The following is an 18,171-nucleotide window of genomic DNA, read 5'->3' as shown; positions in this document are numbered from 1 at the left end:
GATAACAGCGGAGCCCAAGAATTAATGTGTACTCGAATCATAGGACCTAGTAATCGACGATATGCTCATATTGGTGACGTTATTGTTGCTGTAATCAAGGAATCAATACCAAATACACCTCTAGAATGATCAAAAGTGATTAGAGCTGTAATTGTACATGCTGGTAAAGAGCTTAAATCTGAGAACGATATGATCATACAATACGATGAAAATGCTGTGGGTGTTATTGAACAAGAAGGAAACCCAAAAGGAACTTGAAGTTTTGGTACGATCACCCGGGAATTAAGACAGTTAAATTTCACTAAAATAGTTTCATTAGCACCCGAAGTATTATAAGAAGAGACCATAACATAATTAATATAATTATTATAGTTATAATATTTAACTGAAATTGATTAAGATTATTTAGTAAATTGAGATTTATTATTAGTAGTAGAGTGGTTGTGTCTCACGTATATGCCTTTAAGAATTCATAATTAAAAAAAAAAAAAACAGAAAAAGAGCATGTTGATTATATCAAATTTGAGTAAAACAATAATCTAAGTTTATCATGAATAAAGACACTATTGCTAACATAATAACCTCTACACGAAATGCTGACATGAATAAAAAAAGAACAGTTTGAATACCATCTACTAACATTATTGAAAACATTGTTAAAATCCTTTTACGCGAAGGTTTTATTGAAAAGATGCGGAAACATCAACAAAACAACAAAGATTTTTTGGTTTTAACCCTACGACATAGAAGGAATAGGAAAGCACCATATAAAGCTGTTTTAAATTTAAAATGGATCAATCGACCCAGTCTACGAATATATTCTAACTATCAATGAATTCCTATAATTTTAGGTGGAATGGAGATTGTAATTTTTTCGTACAATTACAGCAAAGGGGCTCGATTAAAAGAAATTGGTGGAGAACTTTTGTGTTATATATGGTAATCCTTCTGATATATGAATTATATGTGGAACTTTCATATTTGTAAAAAAAAAAAAAAAAAAAAAAAGAAGAGAAAGGGTGGTTTTCTAATATCACCCCTCCCGTATTAGTTGATACCTCAAGGAGTTTGACCTAAAATGAAAGAAAAAAAAAGGATTCATGAAGGTTGTATTACTGCATAACTGCCCAATGGTATAGTCTAAATTCATTTAGATAATGAAAATCTGATTCTAGATTATGTTTCAAAAATGATTATAAGTAGTTTTTTATATATATATATACGATGAGGAAATCGAAGCAAAAGTGAAGCAAGTCATTTTGATTCAACCAGCATAGTTTATAGACTCTGAAAAAAGATTCCAATGATTATATGGTTTTTTCAATTTCAACATTCATTTTTGGGGTATACAATTCAAAGTTAAAAATTTCAAGCAACTTATTTTCTTCCAATAAAGAAAGTTAGAATTAAATTAAGGAATGATAAATATGAAAATAAGAGCCTTTGCGCATAAAATTTGTGAAAAATGTCGACTGATCCATAGGTGGGGACGAATTATAGTAATTTATTCCAACCTGAGATATAGACAAAGACAATGATAATCCTTCTAAACAAAAAAGGACTCCATAAATCTAAAGGAACCATTGTACAAATACAGAAATAAAAATAAAGGATCTGTTTTGACATGAAATGGATATATTCATATATCTCTGACTTATATTTATGAGATGATAAAATATGGAAAAACCTATACCAAGAACTGGTTCACATGAGAATAAACATATTGGTTCACGTAAAAATGAGTGTAGAATACGAAAGGGAGTTATTCATGTTCAAGCAAGTTTCAACAATACTATTGTAACTATTACGGATGTAAGAGGTCAAGTAATTTCATAGTCTTTTGCCGATACTTGTGTATTCAAGGGTACAAGATGAGGGTCGCCATTTGCCGCTCAAACCACAATGGGAAATGCTATTTAGATAGTAGTGGATCAAGGTATGCAATGGGCAGAAGTCATGATAAAAGGCCCCGATCTCCGAAGAGATGCGGCATTAAGAGCTATTCGTATTAAGTTTCATCCGAGATGTAACCCCTATGCCATGTAATGGCTGTAGACCTCCTAAAAAAAGACGTGTATAAAAATAAACATTGAAGATATTTCAAGAGAAATAAATAATTGAATGATCTAATAAAATAATATTACTATGGTTCAGGAGAAGGCAACAATATCTACTTAGACACTGCAGGGGAAGTGTGTTGAATTACAAGTAGACAGTAAGCGTCTTTATTATGGACACTTTATTCTAGCTCCACTTATGAAAGGCCAAGCCGATACAATTGGCATTGCGATGCGAAGAGCTTTGCTTAGAGAAATATAAGGAACATGTATCACATGCGCAAAATTTGATAAAATACGACATGAATATTCTACCATAGTGGGTATTCAAGAATCTGTACATGAAATTTTATTGAGTTGAAACAAATTGTATAGAAAAGTAACCTCTATGGAACTTGTGATGCGTCTAGTTGTGTCAAAGGTCCCTGATATGTAACTGCTCAAGACATCATCTTACCACCTTCGGTGGAAATCGTTGATAATACATAGGCTATAGCGAACCTAACGGAACCAATTAATTTGTGTATTGAATTACAACTCGAAAGGCATAATGGGTATCACATAAAAATGCCAAATAACTTTCAAGATGGAGGTTATCCTATAGATGCTGTATTAATGCCTGTTCGAAATGCCAATCATAGTATTCATTATTATGCGAATGGGAATGAAAAACAAGAGATACTTTTTCTCGAAATATGGACAAATGGAAGTTTAACTCCTAAAGAAGCACTTCATGAGGGTTCCCGAAATTTGATTGATTTATTTATTCCCTTTTTATATGCAGAAGAAGAAAATTTTGATTTAGAAAAAAACCAACACAAAGTTACTTTGCCCTTTTTTACTTTTCATGATAGATTGGCTAAACCATATAAAAATCAAAACGAAATAGCATTGAAATCTATTTTTATTGACCAATTAGAATTGCACCACAGGGTCTATAATTGCCTTAAAAGGTCCTATATACATACATTATTAGACCTTTTGAATAACAGTGAAGCAGACCTTATGAAAATGAAACATTTTCGCATAGAAGATATAAAACATATATTGGACATTCTAGAAATAGAAAAGCATTTCGCATAAATTTTAATGGATTATTTATTTTTTTTAAAAAAAAAGAGATAAAAATGAGTTTTGAATCTTTAGCACATTCTATATACTCGAAATAGATCCAAAATTTAATTGAATAAATAAATGTATCTAGGGAGAATTCACTTTGAAGCGACTATTCCCTAGATACACACATCGTGTTTTTTTTATTTATTTCTCAACTAAATAAATTTAAAAAAGACCTAAAGTTAGGGATTTATCAATAAATAATGTTGCTCCAATACCCAACCAAAAGGCTACTGAGATGTCAATAAAAAAGAAGGTTGTCACTACTGGACGACGAAATGGGTTTTGGAATTTAGTAACGTCCTCCAAAAAGAATACTGTTAATAACCCCGTGGGTACGAAAACCATTAAAAGAATGCCCAATAATTTATTGGGCACTATATGAAGAATTTGAAATACGGGAAAGAAATACCCAATAATTTATTGGGCACTATATGAAGAATTTGAAATACGGGAAAGAAATACCATTCAGGCAATATCTCCAAAGGAGTTGCAAATGGATCCGCGGGTTCGCCAATCATTGATGGTTCTAGAACCGTTAAACCTATGTTACATGCAATAGTACCTAAAATTACTACCGAAAAAATATATAAAAGATTGTTGGGCCATGCGGGCTCTCCATTATAATTATGCCCCATCCCCTTAATGTAGGATTGTTCAAGTCGGGTTTTTTTTGTTATTAGGATAGATGAATTATTCTAGATCCATCCTACAAAAGAACTGGACATAATAATTTTTAATCATCCGGCTCGAGCAAGAATCAAACGAACCAAATAGATCCATATAAAAAATAAAAAAATTGATATGGTATCCACACCTATATGAATGATTCTATGTAAGAGTAAGAAAAAATTTACCAAATTTCCTTTTTCGGAGTTTCAACAACCATCCATTGTAAGGAATTCAGTTATTACAGATAAATGTTCAATACCCAAGTGGGCTTACAAATCATGATCAAGTTCTTTCTGGGTCGTCTCAGACCTTGCAGTTGGATTTTATCCTCAAGAATATTAAAACTTTTTACATACAAAGGATTTACTTGTTACTAATCTAGTTTAGCCCTTATTCTTCATATTCTTCTTTAGATCCCTTGTTTCACTCTGATAGTATAATAAATTAAGTCAATGCAAAGGAAAAGAAAACATTTCCATTAACTAAGTGAAATATATAGAACATACTTCGGGATCATCATTAGGACCATCATACTGGCCGACCATCAATGAACTAATCGATTTAACCAACCAATGTTAGCTTCAGTCATTATATATTGAATAGAAGAAAAAGCCTCCATAGCGGTCGGACGGTAATATAAAGTCATAGTAAACCCTATAGCTACTTGTACTAAAAAACAACTAAGTGTAATTCCGCTCAGACAATAAAAAATGTTGACATGAGGAGGAACATATATACTAGTTATATCAGCTGCAATTGCCTTGATCTTAAGATGTTCTTTGAACCAATCATAGATTTTATTGGGATAGGTAAATAGAGCAGACCCTCCCACAACCCCCCCCCCCCCCACCCCCAAGAACTGTATATGAGAATTTCATCTCGTACGGCTCAAACAGAAACACCAAAATACTAGTTCTACCAGATATGTGTAATAGAAAGTTAAGTTCGAAACTTCTTAATCCTCTGATTCAATCGTTTCTGAAGATACAAAAGAATAAAAATCTGAAAGTTCTTTCTTGTGGTTATAATGCCAGAATATCAAGTTGGCTTATTTGTCTCTGTGGTGATGATTATAGGCCTCTTGAATCTGCTTTTTACCTACTTTATAGTTTTTTTTATTGTGTGTAATGCACCTTTAACTACTGTTTTCTTTATTATTGATATTGATAGGAATTCTCTTGCTAAGATCCTCTGAATCGGTTAAAACCCCAGATTCATACTAGAACCACGATGATTCCATAAAACCCTTTCTTTATAAACTAATTCCAAAAATTCCTTGAGTAAGAACTGTTGGATCATCACTTATTCAATGAATAACTAGAATGAATAAAAATCCAACGACACCCTTGTCCTTCAATCAAAATAAGCATAAATAGGAGTTTGAAAAAATAAAAATATTTTGATTTATAATTTTTAAATCTAACTCTTTGAAAAAAAGAAAAAAAAAAAAAGGAAGTCTGGACTCGTGGTCTGAATATTAAGGATGAATCATAGTGCTAATAATACTTTGGAATCTATTTTCTATATTCTATGGTTTAAATACTAGAATGAATATCTGACGAAGTAAAACCATCTCTATCAAGATGACAGGCGCATTCTCTGTACTATCCACAGGATCAATTATAATAAGCCACCCACTCATATTCCGGAACTATAGGAACAAGGAAATTTCACGATCGAACTACCAAAATAGAATGGGATCAAAATCAGAGACCTTAATGCTTCACTTTGTATTGAAAAGCTAGTTACTAGTTCTTGTGAATCTAATTCATTCCAATTCCGTCAAATAAAATGGAAGAATTATAAATCTCCAAAATAGTAGATAGGAATACCATAAAAAGGGCCATTGCAATACCCATCAAAGGAGTAGTTCCCCACCCAGGAGCTACTTTACCGTATTCTGAATTCAATGGCTTCAATAAACCCCCTATAGCAGTTCGTCTTAGACCAAATCTAGAAATACTCTCTGTTGGGGTGAGTAGGTTATGACCAAGACCAAGCTAGCTTGAAGTGTTAGCAACAAGCAACCTTTTGGTGATGCTCTTAGGAATGGTTGTGTGTGAGTTGTGTTTGTAGGTTTTGGATATGGTGTTTTCTGGTTTTTAGGGTTCCTAGAGTGTTCTAAGATGTTGAAGAAGAGATGAGAAGAAAGGTACCACGTTGGTTTTTAAAAATGAGGCTTGGATATGTAGCCATCTCATACATTTAACAATATAAGCTTGAAATTACAACTAGTTCACACATACCCAGTGTAAGAGTCGCACACACCTCTGCATTTTGATTGTAAATACCAAGCCAAGTTCATCCAGGGTCATTAGTCAAGCCCATGATCACTTGCTTGGATTTCTAGCTTTTGTTATACGAAATAGTGCCATTATGATTCCTCACATATTTTGATATGTATTCCTGTCGGAATGAAAATGGCCCGATAAGCTCTTTGGAGGGGGATGGCTAGTCGGCGAGTTGTTGGGCTAGACCACTAGCATAGGTGATAACTCTTGATAGCGTGCTTGTAAACCTCTCTGTTGTTCTCTCCATCGAGACCGAATAAAACGAACACATTTCCATTTCATCGTATTGTTGCCTTGTTTACTGACCCTTTTCTAACGATTGTGTGATTACATGCTTTATTTTATTGCTTGCTTGGTGCATGCACAATACTAATATCGTGTGGGTTATTTGCTTGCGAGGGATATTAACGGTTGGCTTACTACCCGCGAGGGGCGAGTAAGCACCACACGGCCCCGTTGTATGCTTAGAACGGTGGGACTGTGACAGTTGGTATCAGAGCGGGGTTGGGAGTCACTCGCACAGGATGCCGAAGCTGACAAACGAAATGCGGTTCAATACCATCGACCAGCAGCTCGGGGAGCTTGCTGGTGTTGTAAATGCACATATCAGAGGCCACAACTGGGAGGAGGCCTTAGAAAATATGGATACAATCGACGACATAGCCAGTCGAGTGAGCGTACTCGAGAGTAATCAAACCCCGTGGGGCAATACTGGCCTTTCGAGCTCTACTGCGGGTGAGCGAGATGGAGTAGTGGAAGAGGCCATAGAGAGATTGATGTCTACGGCCAACTAACTGACGAAGGACTTTCGAGCCACCATGGAAGCCTTAAAGATTGAAATGGGGCAAATAAACACCAAGCTTGCCATCACCATGTGAGTGGTAGAAAATCGACCTACTGTCCCAATGGGCGGGGACTATGGACAAATGAAAGTGCCTGAGCCCCCAACATATGGAGGGGCACGAGATGCGAAGGAGCTCGAAAACTTTTTGTTTGATATGGAACAATATTTTCAAGCAATAAAATCAGATTTGGAGGAAACGAAGGTGACCATGGCTACAAGTACCTAACCAATGATGCAAAACTGTGGTGGCGATCTAAATACGAAGATATCAAAAACAACTGATGCATCATTGACATATGGGACCAGCTACAGAAGGAACTCAAAAACCAATTCCTTCCTGAGAACGTGGACTACATTACCCAGCGACATTTGAGAGAATTGAGACAGACCAGTAATGTAAGGGACTACGTGAAAGCTTTCTCGGCACTCATGCTCGATATACACGACATGTCTGAGAAGGATAAGCTTTTTTACTTCCTAGAAGGGATGAAACCTTGGGCTATGACAGAACTTCAACGACAGAGAGTACAAGACTTAGCCTCAGCGCTAGGGGTAGCGGAGCGTCCAATGGACTACTCAACAGAGAGCCCCATCAATAGAAGGCCCCAACCGCCTCCTTCGAATGCCAATAGCGGTAGACCCTTCAGGCCTACCAATCTCACAAGACCTGGGGGAAGCGACAATAGGAAACCTTCGAGCATGAGAGAACCTCAACCGCGAAACCCCAATGTATTTGGATTTAGACCCCGACGTCTGACATGTTTCCTATATAATGGTCCCTATAGAGTGGGCGAATGCCCCCATAAGACCGCTTTTAGTGCTCTGCAAGCATCTATTCATTCCCAAGAGCATGAAGGAGGGCAAGAAGAGGCAGTAGAAGAAGGAGAAGATGGCGCACAAGTGGGAGTGCTGAGATTCTTGAATGCCCTTAATGGACAGGTCATTCAGGCAAGGAAGACCAACGAGAAAGGTCTTATGTTCGTGGATGCGGCAATAAATGGAAAGGCCGCAAAGAGTGTGATGGTGGACACATGTGCCACCCACAACTTTTGTTCAGAGATTGAAGCTCAAAGGTTGGGCCTACGCTTATAAAAGGACGCGGGGCAAATGAAAGCAGTAAATTCCAAAGCCTTACCTACGGTGGGCCTGGCAAAACAAGTGCCTCTCAAGTTGGGAACTTGGGAGGACCGGGTGGATTTGATTGTAGTACCAATGGATGACTTTGATGTAATCTTGGGAATGGACTTCCTAGTGAAGAAGAAGGTAATCCCTATTCCTGCCGCTAACAGCCTGTTGATGATGGGGGAACAAACAGGAATAGTTCCCGTACAGAGGAAGCAATTGAACAACCCCAAACTTCTATCGGCTCTCCAATTTAAGAAGGGAGTAAGACGCAAAGAACCCTTTTACATAGCATTGGTGGTAGCGAGGGAGGGTGAAGATGATGAACCTACCCCTCCTATGGTGCTAGACGCCTTGAAATCATTCAACGATGTGATGCCGAACAACTTACCGAGGAACCTACCTCTTCGACGAGATATTGACCACAAAATCGAACTGATACCGGGAGCAAAACCTCCAGCAAAAGCACCTTATCGGATGGCCCCTCCTGAGTTGGCAGAACTACGAAAGCAACTTAAGGAACTTTTGGAAGCAGGGTTCCTGAGACCCTCGAAGGCATCTTATGGTGCTCCAGTATTATTCCAGAAGAAGAAAGATGGAACTTTGTGCCTGTGTGTAGATTACCGAGCACTGAACAAGGTCACGGTGCGAAACAAGTACCCAATCCCTTTAGTAGCTGACTTGTTCGACCAGCTAAGTGGAGCCAAATTTTTTACTAAATTGGATTTGAGATCGGGATACTACCAAGTGAGAATCGCTGAAGGAGACGAAGAGAAAACCACTTGTGTTACACGATACGGAGCCTTCAAATTCCTGGTGATGCCTTTTGGATTGACGAATGCACCAGCAACATTTTGCACTCTCATGAACCAGGTATTTCGAGACCTCCTTGACAAATTTGTGGTGGTGTACCATGACGACATTGTAATCTTTAGCCCTACCTTGGAAGAACATGTCGAACACATTCGAATGGTATTCCAGAGACTCCGAGAAAATCAATTATTTGTGAAGAAGGAAAAATGTGCATTTGGCAGGAGACAAATCACGTTTCTGGGACACATCATTGAGGAGGGGAAGATCCGTATGGACATGGAGAAGGTAAATGCCATCCAAGAGTGGAAAACTCCCGCTAATGTGAAAGAACATAGATCATTTCTGGGATTGGCAAATTACTACCGTCGTTTCGTAAAAGGGTACTCGAAGAAAGCAACTCCCCTAACGGAATTGCTAAAGAAGGAGGTGCCTTGGGAGTGGAGCAAGGAATGTGAGGGTGCATTCCAGGATCTAAAGGAAGCAATGATGAAAGACCCGGTGTTGGCCGTGCCGGACATCACAAGACCTTTCGAAGTCCAAACTGATGCATCTGACTTCGCTTTAGGTGGAAACCTTCTCCAAGATGGTCATCCTGTCGCCTATGAAAGCAGGAAGTTATCAGTGATAGAAAGAAACTATACGACTCAAAAAAAGGAGATGCTTGTTGTAATTCATTGTTTAAGAACCTGGAGGCACTACTTATTGGGGTCAAGCTTTGTAGTAAAGATTGATAACTCAGCCGTTAGTCACTTCCTTACACAACCAAAACTAACCCCAAAACAAACTCGTTGGCAGGAATTCATTGCGGAGTTTGACCTCCATTTTGAGCACAAAGCGAGGACCAAAAACCAGGCAACGGCTGCCCTAAGTCATAAGACAGAGCTTGCAGCACTAAGGGCATTGGCTAACATGGCTGCGAGTACTATCGCGACTTCAATGCGAGAGCTGATAAAGCAGCATCTAGGGGGAGATCAATGTGCCCAAAATATCCTCAAACTGTTCAAGGAGGGAAAAACTCATCAATTTTGGGAGGAGGATGGTTTACTATGGACAAAAGGAAATAGGTTGTTTGTCCCAAAGGCTGGAGACCTAAGAAAGATGTTAATGAGAGAACGCCATGACACTCTGTGGGCTGGACATCCGAGGTGGTAAAGGACGTATGCCTTAATCAAAAAGGGATATTATTGGCCACAGATACGTGACGATATTATAGACTACATCCGAATCTGTCTTGTGTGCCAACAGGACAAAGTGGAGAGGCATAAACCACCAGGGCTGTTGGAACCTCTATTTGTCCTGTCACACCCATGGGAGAGTGTGTTAATTGATTTAATCACCAACCTTCCAAAGATCGGGGATCTTTCAAGTATTTTGGTTATTGTGGATCGATTCTCAAAATATGCAACATTCATCCTTGCCTCAAAGTATTGTACGGCCGAGGAAACCGCCCACTTATTCTTCAAGTTTATGGTGAAATATTGGGGTGTGCCCCGACACATTGTAAGCGATAGAGATGCAAAGTTCACGGGATCTTTTTGGATAGAACTATTCAAGCTTCTTAGGTCCCAGCTCAACATCTCCTCCAGTTATCACCCGCAAATGGATGGGCAGACGGAAAGATTCAATGGCATGTTGGAGGAGTACCTACGACACTTTGTTAGTGCCAACCAGAAGAATTGGGCGAAACTCCTTGATATAGCTTAATTTTGCTTCAACGCACAGAAGGGATCTCCCACAAGTAAGTGCCCATTCAAAATAGTTAACGGCTAGAAGCCCTCACTCCCATACACAGTCGATGAGTACCAAGGCAAGAACCCAAGGGCTTTTAACTTCACCAAATAGTGGAAGAACAACATGGAAATATCCAGGGCCTACTTGGAGAAGGCGGCAAATCGGATGAAGAAATGGGCAGACAAAGACCGGCGGCCCCTAGAGTTCAATGCGGGGGATATGGTGATGGTTAAGCTAACTCGAGAGCAATTTCGCTGGCTAAGGTATAGAGACCCCAGGTTGATGAGAAAATATAAGGGACCAATGCCGATAATTGCCAAAGTAGGGAGGGCGTCGTACAAGGTGGTTACCCCAGGATGGATAAGAGTGCACCTGGTATTCCACGTCAACAACCTCAAGCCATACTATGCCGACAAGGAAGATCCAGCGCGCAACACTCCAGCAAGAGCCGAAGTCAAGACCAAGCTGCCGAAGACAACCAAGGAAGTGGAGGAGATCCTTGCAGAAAGAACCAGAAGCATGCATCGACAGCCAGTACAAGAGTACCTCATCAAGTGGAAGGGACTAGGAGAAGAATAAACTAGCTGGGAGAAGGAAGGCAACTTGGCACCCTACAAGCAGCAGATCGAGGAGTTCAAAGCAGCGGAGTCATCGAGGGCGTCCATAGAATGAGTGGGGGAGGATGTAAGAGTCACACACACCTCCACATTTTGATTGTAAATACCAAGCCAAGTTCATCCAGGGTCATTAGTCAAGCCCATGGTCACTTGCTTGGATTTCTAGCTTTTGTTATAGGCAATAGTGCCATTATGATTCCTCGCATATTTTGATATGTATTCCTGTCAAAATGAAAATGGCCCGATAAGCTCTTTGGAGGGGGGTGGCTAGTCGGCAAGTTGTTGGGCTAGACCACTAGCATAGGTGAGAACTCTTGATTGCGTGTTTCATCGTATTGTTGCCTTGTTTACTGACCCTTTTCTAACGATTGTGTGATTACATGTTTTATTTTATTGCTTGCTTGGTGCATGCACAATACTAATATCGTGTGGGTTATTTACATGCGAGGGATATTAATGGTTGGCTTACTACCCGCGAGGGGCGAGTAAGCACCGCACAGCCCCGTTGTACGCTTAGAACAGTGGGACCGTGACACCAAGCATGTGAGCTTACAAAATGAGTAAAGCATTTGAAATTTAAAAAGTAAAATGGCCAACACCTAAATTTTCATACACGAAAGAGGTAAAAACCAGCTGCAACATGTCTATTCCAAATATAGTAAAAAGTGGCACATGGTTTAAATTAAGTTTCTATTGTTTAACTAGTTTGGGTAAACAATCAAACTAGCTTCACCTACTTAGTTCCCCTTTGTATCTGCTTATGAAACTTGGTTTGAGGTATCCTTGGTCATCAATAAATATTGCTTCAAGAGCTAAGAAGGTTTTGGAACTGGATCACTGGCCAAACAGCTCCAACACTGACCTATACTCTGCATACTAGGCCCATCAGATACAACAATCTGTTTGGAATAGAAAATGGACTTCCCCATGTCATTGTGACCTAAGATTTGAAAAATTGTCGCCTCTATATGTCTTTACATATCCCTCAAAATTTCAGCCCCAAAATCCATTTGAAACCTGAGATATAAGATAAACAGTGGACCTATGTTGCTGGAAATTATGAATCCAACACCATAGGCATTTCAAGCATAACGTTCCTACTCTTTTGTGCATAGTTTTGCCTATGCTTTTGCATACATAACTTAGGCACAAAACATTATCCAAATGTACCTCACATCAATTAAAAATATACAAAAAAAAATATAAACTCATAAAAGGAAAGGAGGTGATACCAAGATGTGCATGCTAACCGGTGCATGCACCATCAAGTGCCAAAATTGCCACACTTCAACACTCTCAACAATTTGTGTAGCCATGAATCGTATTTTATATTCATTAAGATCTGTTGACTTTGTATACCGTTTGTAAATAAATGATCTTATCATAGACCCATTGTGGTATTGAAACTATATAATAATGGAAATGGAAACCCTTGTTGCCATCTTTGTATCGGGTTTACTTGTAAGTTTTACTGGGTACACCTAATATACTGCTTTTGGGCAATCCTCTCAACAACTAAGAGATCCATTCGAGGAGCATAGAGACTAGTTAAAGTAATGAGACTCTCAATATTGAGTGGCTCATTACTTTCAATTGAGATAATGAAAAATCATTTCACCTTTTTAGTTGGAACTTTAGGTGGTTCTCCAAAAAAAGATAGCGAAAAAAATTATTCCTAAAGTTTAGACTAAGAGGAATGTATAAACCAATGCTTCCATAGATTCAATCGTGGTTTACATACTATTATAGCTTCCATTCCTATTTATTTGGGGTCGTCTCCCATATAAAGAAAGAGTAAGAGTCAAAGAAAAGGTATCGATTCAAATCGATATTTGTCTGGTATCCTACTCACAAAACTAAAAATGAAAAACAACAAAACAATATTCTATCAGATTACTTGTCTTCTTGTAGTTGGATCTCCAAGTTTTTGGAATGCTCCAAATTCTACTTGAGCATCCAAATCGGGGTCAATACCAGTAAAAACATCCCTGAACAAGGTTCTAGCACCATGCCCAATATGTCTGAAGAAAAACAGCAAAGCAAATGAAGCATGTCCAAAAGTAAACCAACCCCTTGGACTGCTATGAAAAACACTGTCAGATTTCAAAGTAGCATGATGCAATTCAAAAATTTCACCCAATTGAGCACGTTTAGCATATTTTTTCACAGTAGCGGGATCACTATAACTGACTCCATTGAGTTCACCGGCATAGAACTCAACAGTTCCACCTACTTGTTCGACACTGTATTTCGATTCGACCTGTCCAAAAGGAACATCGACTCTAACAATTCCATCTCCATCTACCAAAATAACTGAAAATGTTTCAAAAAAAGTAGGCATACAACATACAAAAAGTTCATGACCCTCTTTATCTCTAAAAATAGGGTGTCCTAACCACCCAACAGCAATTCCATCCCCATTGTCCATTGAGCCTACTCGGAATAATCCCCCGTTTGTTGGATTATTTCCGATGTAATCATAAAAAGCTAATTTTTTAGGAGTTTTAGACCAAGCTTCGGATAAACTTTGATTTTTGACTAGCCCAACACCAACTCATCGATATATTTCTTATGGAAAGTATCCTTAATCCCATTGATAACAAGTGGGACCAAATAATTCTATCAGGTAGTTACCGAACCATACCACAGAGTTCCAGCAACAACAAAAGCTGCAAAAAAGACAGCAGTGATACTACTAGAAAGGGCGGTTTCAATATTTCCCATACGTAATCCTTTGTATAGATGGAATAGACCCGCCAATATGCCCAACGTCCCTGCTGCAATATGATGAAAGGTTATTCCTCCCAGAACAAAAGGATCAAAGCCTTCCACACCCCATGCCAAATTTACAAATTGTACCTTTCCGGTTAGTCCATAAGGATTGGATACCCATATTCGTGGACCATACAATCCTGTTACATGAAATGTGCCAAAACCAAAGTAAGCCAGCCTTTCAAGAAATAAATGAATTCCAAAGATTTTGGGCAAATCCAATGAGGGTTTTCCTATACATTCATCACAAAATATTTCTAGATCCCAATACACCCAGTGCCAGATAGCTGCCAAAAAGCGTAAGCCATAAAACACAATATGTGCACCGGCCATGCCTTCGTAACTCCAAATACCTGTATTCATTATAGTCCTTCCTATGATACTCCAACCGCCCCATGAATTGGTTATTCCTAAACGAGTCATGAAGGGTATAACAAACATCCCTTGTCTCCACATTGGATCTAGAACAGGGTCAGAGGGATCAAAAATCACTAATTCGTATAGAGCCATCGAATCGGCCCAACCAGCAACTAGAGCTGTATGCATTATATGGACAGCAAGCAAACGTCCAAGATCATTCAATACGATGGTATGAACATGACACCAAGGCAACCCATGGAAATACCCCTCTATCAACAAAAAATAAATACTATGTAACTTTATTGCACTCGAAAAAAACTATACTATAGACTTTCCCTTTTGAGTGGATTATCTCGGGGAAAGGATTAATATTTGTTCTATTATTTTTGTAATAATGGAACAATTTTTTTTGTAGGAACAAAAGGAAGCAGATCTATTCTACACCCGATAAGTACCAATACGCAATGGTAAGAGGTTGATACCTTTTATATGAGTGACTGCATTTATATTTTTTTTTTCATCATTCAAAGGACCTATTTAAAAGAATTTTCCTTTAGTATTTCTATCTTCCTTTTCTATAAACTTATCAGATCTATGGATAAAATAGGATAAAGCACAATATTATTAAGACAATAAATACATTCTTACGCTTTCACATCAAAGTAAGCTATCGTAATTAATTTTTATCTAATTTAATGCTTATTGGTGTTCCAAAAGTTCCTTTATGAAACCCTAGAGAGGAAGATGCATCGTGGATTGACACATAGTGCGACTTGTCAGATATATTTGGTCATACGGTATTTCCCCGTTCTCTTACCTGATCGAGATATCCTCTCTTTCGCCCAAGAAAGGTTGATTGAATCATCAAAAATTTGGAGCGTGAAATACAATGAAGTGCAATTTAAACTATTTTTTAGTGGCGTATATAGATTAATATTCTTAATTATAATAATTTATAATTTATGGTTGGCTTGGTTAGACAAAAAAAAATGAAATATAATATTAATATACAGGCTTCGTTTAGAAAAAAAAAAAACCAATTGGTGATATATCTATAATTACCAGTTATATCATATTCTATTTATAAAGATTTTCCATTTATAATATATAATAATGATCTCAAAATGTTAATCAATTGAGTAATGTGAAGAATGCATTGAATATTTACTATTTAGCGGGAGACATGGAATATAAAAAAAAAAAAAAAGTCATAGCAAAAGGACATGGTATTGAGGCATTTTTCCTATATGTTCAAATCCAAATCGGGCATATCTTTACTTGGAGTAGAGCCTAAACCTAAAAAAATTTGAAGAAGACCGTTCAGGAACAAGAAAATTACATCGTGATTTGGATTGGATCCCGATGAAACAATACATCAATGAGAAGTTAGTCCAATAAGTTTAGTGACTTTTTTTATTTATAGGTTTTTAATTTATATATAAATTAAAACAGGCCAAAACTCATCTTTCTTGAAACATGAAAGAAAAAGCCCATGGTTGTTACAAGTTAAAAATGAGACTATTTCATTTCAATCTTTGTGGATTCCATGTATTATTCTCATTATGCATATAAAGGAGGAGCTGTATGAGATGAAAATCTCATGTACGGTTTTGAAATGGAGATTCTTTGAATCAAACGACGGCCGTAATGGATGTTGGCTCAATCCTGATACGAACCTAGGACAACCTGCGCCTAAACCCCTATTATATTAGCCCGGATCTAATTATGTTCAAGTTTTAATGGTCACCTCAACCCCTAATCAACCTGTGATAAGAAACCTTGGTATATCGAAGATGCCATAATAGGTGATGGAATTCCTATTGATAAGTCAAACTAAAACACTCACTCACTAATGGTGTTTTAAGTGTTCAAAAGAACAAAGAGAAATTCAATCTCACAAAATAAATTCTGAATATTGTTAATGGTGTGTTCTTCCTAAAAAACAAGCCCTTTTATAGGATAAGAGAAAACAAAACAAAACCCTAAAATAAAAAGGAAAAACTGACCATGCAATGAAGAATCCTAATATGGTCGAAAGTCTCCTCCTTTCCTAATCTAATTTGGATTAATTAATTCCTTTATTTTGAATTAGGAATTAGTTGATTTACAGTGAAAATAATAAAATACTAAATTTCCTAAACTTATTTTTCCAGAAAAAAAATAAGTAATGGTAATTTCCTAAAACAAAAAGTAGAATCAAATTAGGAAACTAAAATACTAGTTTTTTGACTAAGTTGACTTTGACCAATCTTTGACCAATGTGAGCTTCAAATCAGCTTGAATATACATTTTAGGATGACAAAGAAGCTTATTATGGAGTCCCACACGTTTCCTTTGCTTGGAAGAAAGAGAAAAAGCCAACTCAGTAAAATACAGTAAAGCCAGCAAGCAATACAACAATTTTCGGTCAAATTTTTTAAGCTGTTCGTACAAGTCTGTACAAGTTGGTTTTCTTCTGCCTTGACTTGTTCCATGACCTCTTAGTGATATGTATTGAATCCATAAAGAGTTGGAACCATTTCTTGCTGCCCAGACTCTATAAATGCACAAAAACTGCTACCCAGGTCTGTATCGGCTTCCACCACTTGTATGCCCAAAACAGGTCTTGGATCTTTAGGTATGGACAAGTTCTCTTGAGAATAAATTACCCCCTGGATAAAGGCAGTAAATTTTTCCCTAAACCTCTTAGTTTGAGCCCTAGTGATCGGCCCGGTCTTCATCCGTATTGGGTTAGTAACCTAGCAGGTTGTCTGTTCTGTGGGTATGGACAGATTCGCATCAAATCCGAAGGAAATTATGCAAAAGCTTTACAGAATTATTATGAAGCTATGCGATTAGAAATTGATCCCTATGATCGAAGTTATATACTCTATAACATAGGCCTTATCCACACAAGGAACGAAGAACATACGAAAGCTTTGAAATATTATTTTCGGGCACTAGAGTGGAACCCATTCTTGCCATAAGCTTTTAATAATATGGCCATGATCTATCATTACGTGCGACTATCTCCACTATAGAAAGGGAAAGAAAAAGTAAATCCGTTAATAAATACTAGAAAAAACAGACTTTCTACGTATGTATCGTTCAAAACAACGATTTTATCAGCTGTAGGAAAGAAATGCACTTCATAGAAGTGGAAATATGACTAAATTTGTATGCCTAGATACTTTATTCTATGGATAAAGGGTCTAATTGAAAAGGAAGCACTGTAAAGATCAATTTATGAGATTCTGGCCAATACAATAACAACTGCTTACTTATGTCAAGATATGAGATAAAAGTTAGTGATTCAATTATGTAATAGAGTTGATCCCCTAAGGTACTGAGCAGCGATGTAGCATCAGATCCCAACGATAGTAAGTCTTTTCCATCTTATGAAGAAATTCTTTTCAAAGATTGTATATAAATTTATATCTGAAACCGAGATAGTTACCTTTTAGAAAATTCTAATGATAGCGGAAATACTTATGCTTTATGAAGGTGGGAGAAAAGATAAAACTGATTAAATCATTAAGCAAAATTAAAGTTTGAAACTCATAACCTCTTTTGGTTAACTCCAGAGAAAAAAAAAAAAAGGGATAGACCCATTAGAAATCTTATTCAATTATATATGGTAGATTAAAAAAATGAGATACTAAAAGAATTTGACTGCTGAGCCATATGAGGTCGAAAACTCTCAAGTACGGTTCTAAGGGAAGGAATTTACCTGCCTATTTCGACCCGGGAGAATAGGCCATTCAACAAGGAGATTCTGAAATTACAGAGGCTTGGTT

At 37.5% G+C, this 18,171-nt stretch overlaps 2 protein-coding genes across 2 annotated transcripts; both read right to left on the bottom strand.

Moving 5' to 3' along the window:
• Positions 1-13,151: 13,151 nt before the first annotated feature.
• On the bottom strand, positions 13,152-13,691 carry LOC132804238 (photosystem II CP47 reaction center protein-like). Its single transcript, XM_060818314.1, has one exon. The coding sequence runs from the start codon at positions 13,689-13,691 to the stop codon at positions 13,152-13,154; it is 540 nt and encodes a 179-aa protein (XP_060674297.1).
• Positions 13,692-13,885: 194 nt separating this feature from the next.
• On the bottom strand, positions 13,886-14,581 carry LOC132804115 (photosystem II CP47 reaction center protein-like). The gene has a single exon (XM_060818065.1). The coding sequence runs from the start codon at positions 14,579-14,581 to the stop codon at positions 13,886-13,888; it is 696 nt and encodes a 231-aa protein (XP_060674048.1).
• Positions 14,582-18,171: the final 3,590 nt, after the last annotated feature.

Source organism: Ziziphus jujuba, chromosome 6, assembly GCF_031755915.1.
Source record: "Ziziphus jujuba cultivar Dongzao chromosome 6, ASM3175591v1".
Taxonomy (NCBI): domain Eukaryota; kingdom Viridiplantae; phylum Streptophyta; class Magnoliopsida; order Rosales; family Rhamnaceae; genus Ziziphus; species Ziziphus jujuba.
The sequence above is the reverse complement of the archived record's forward strand: the minus strand, read 5'-3'. Positions and strand labels throughout refer to the sequence as shown.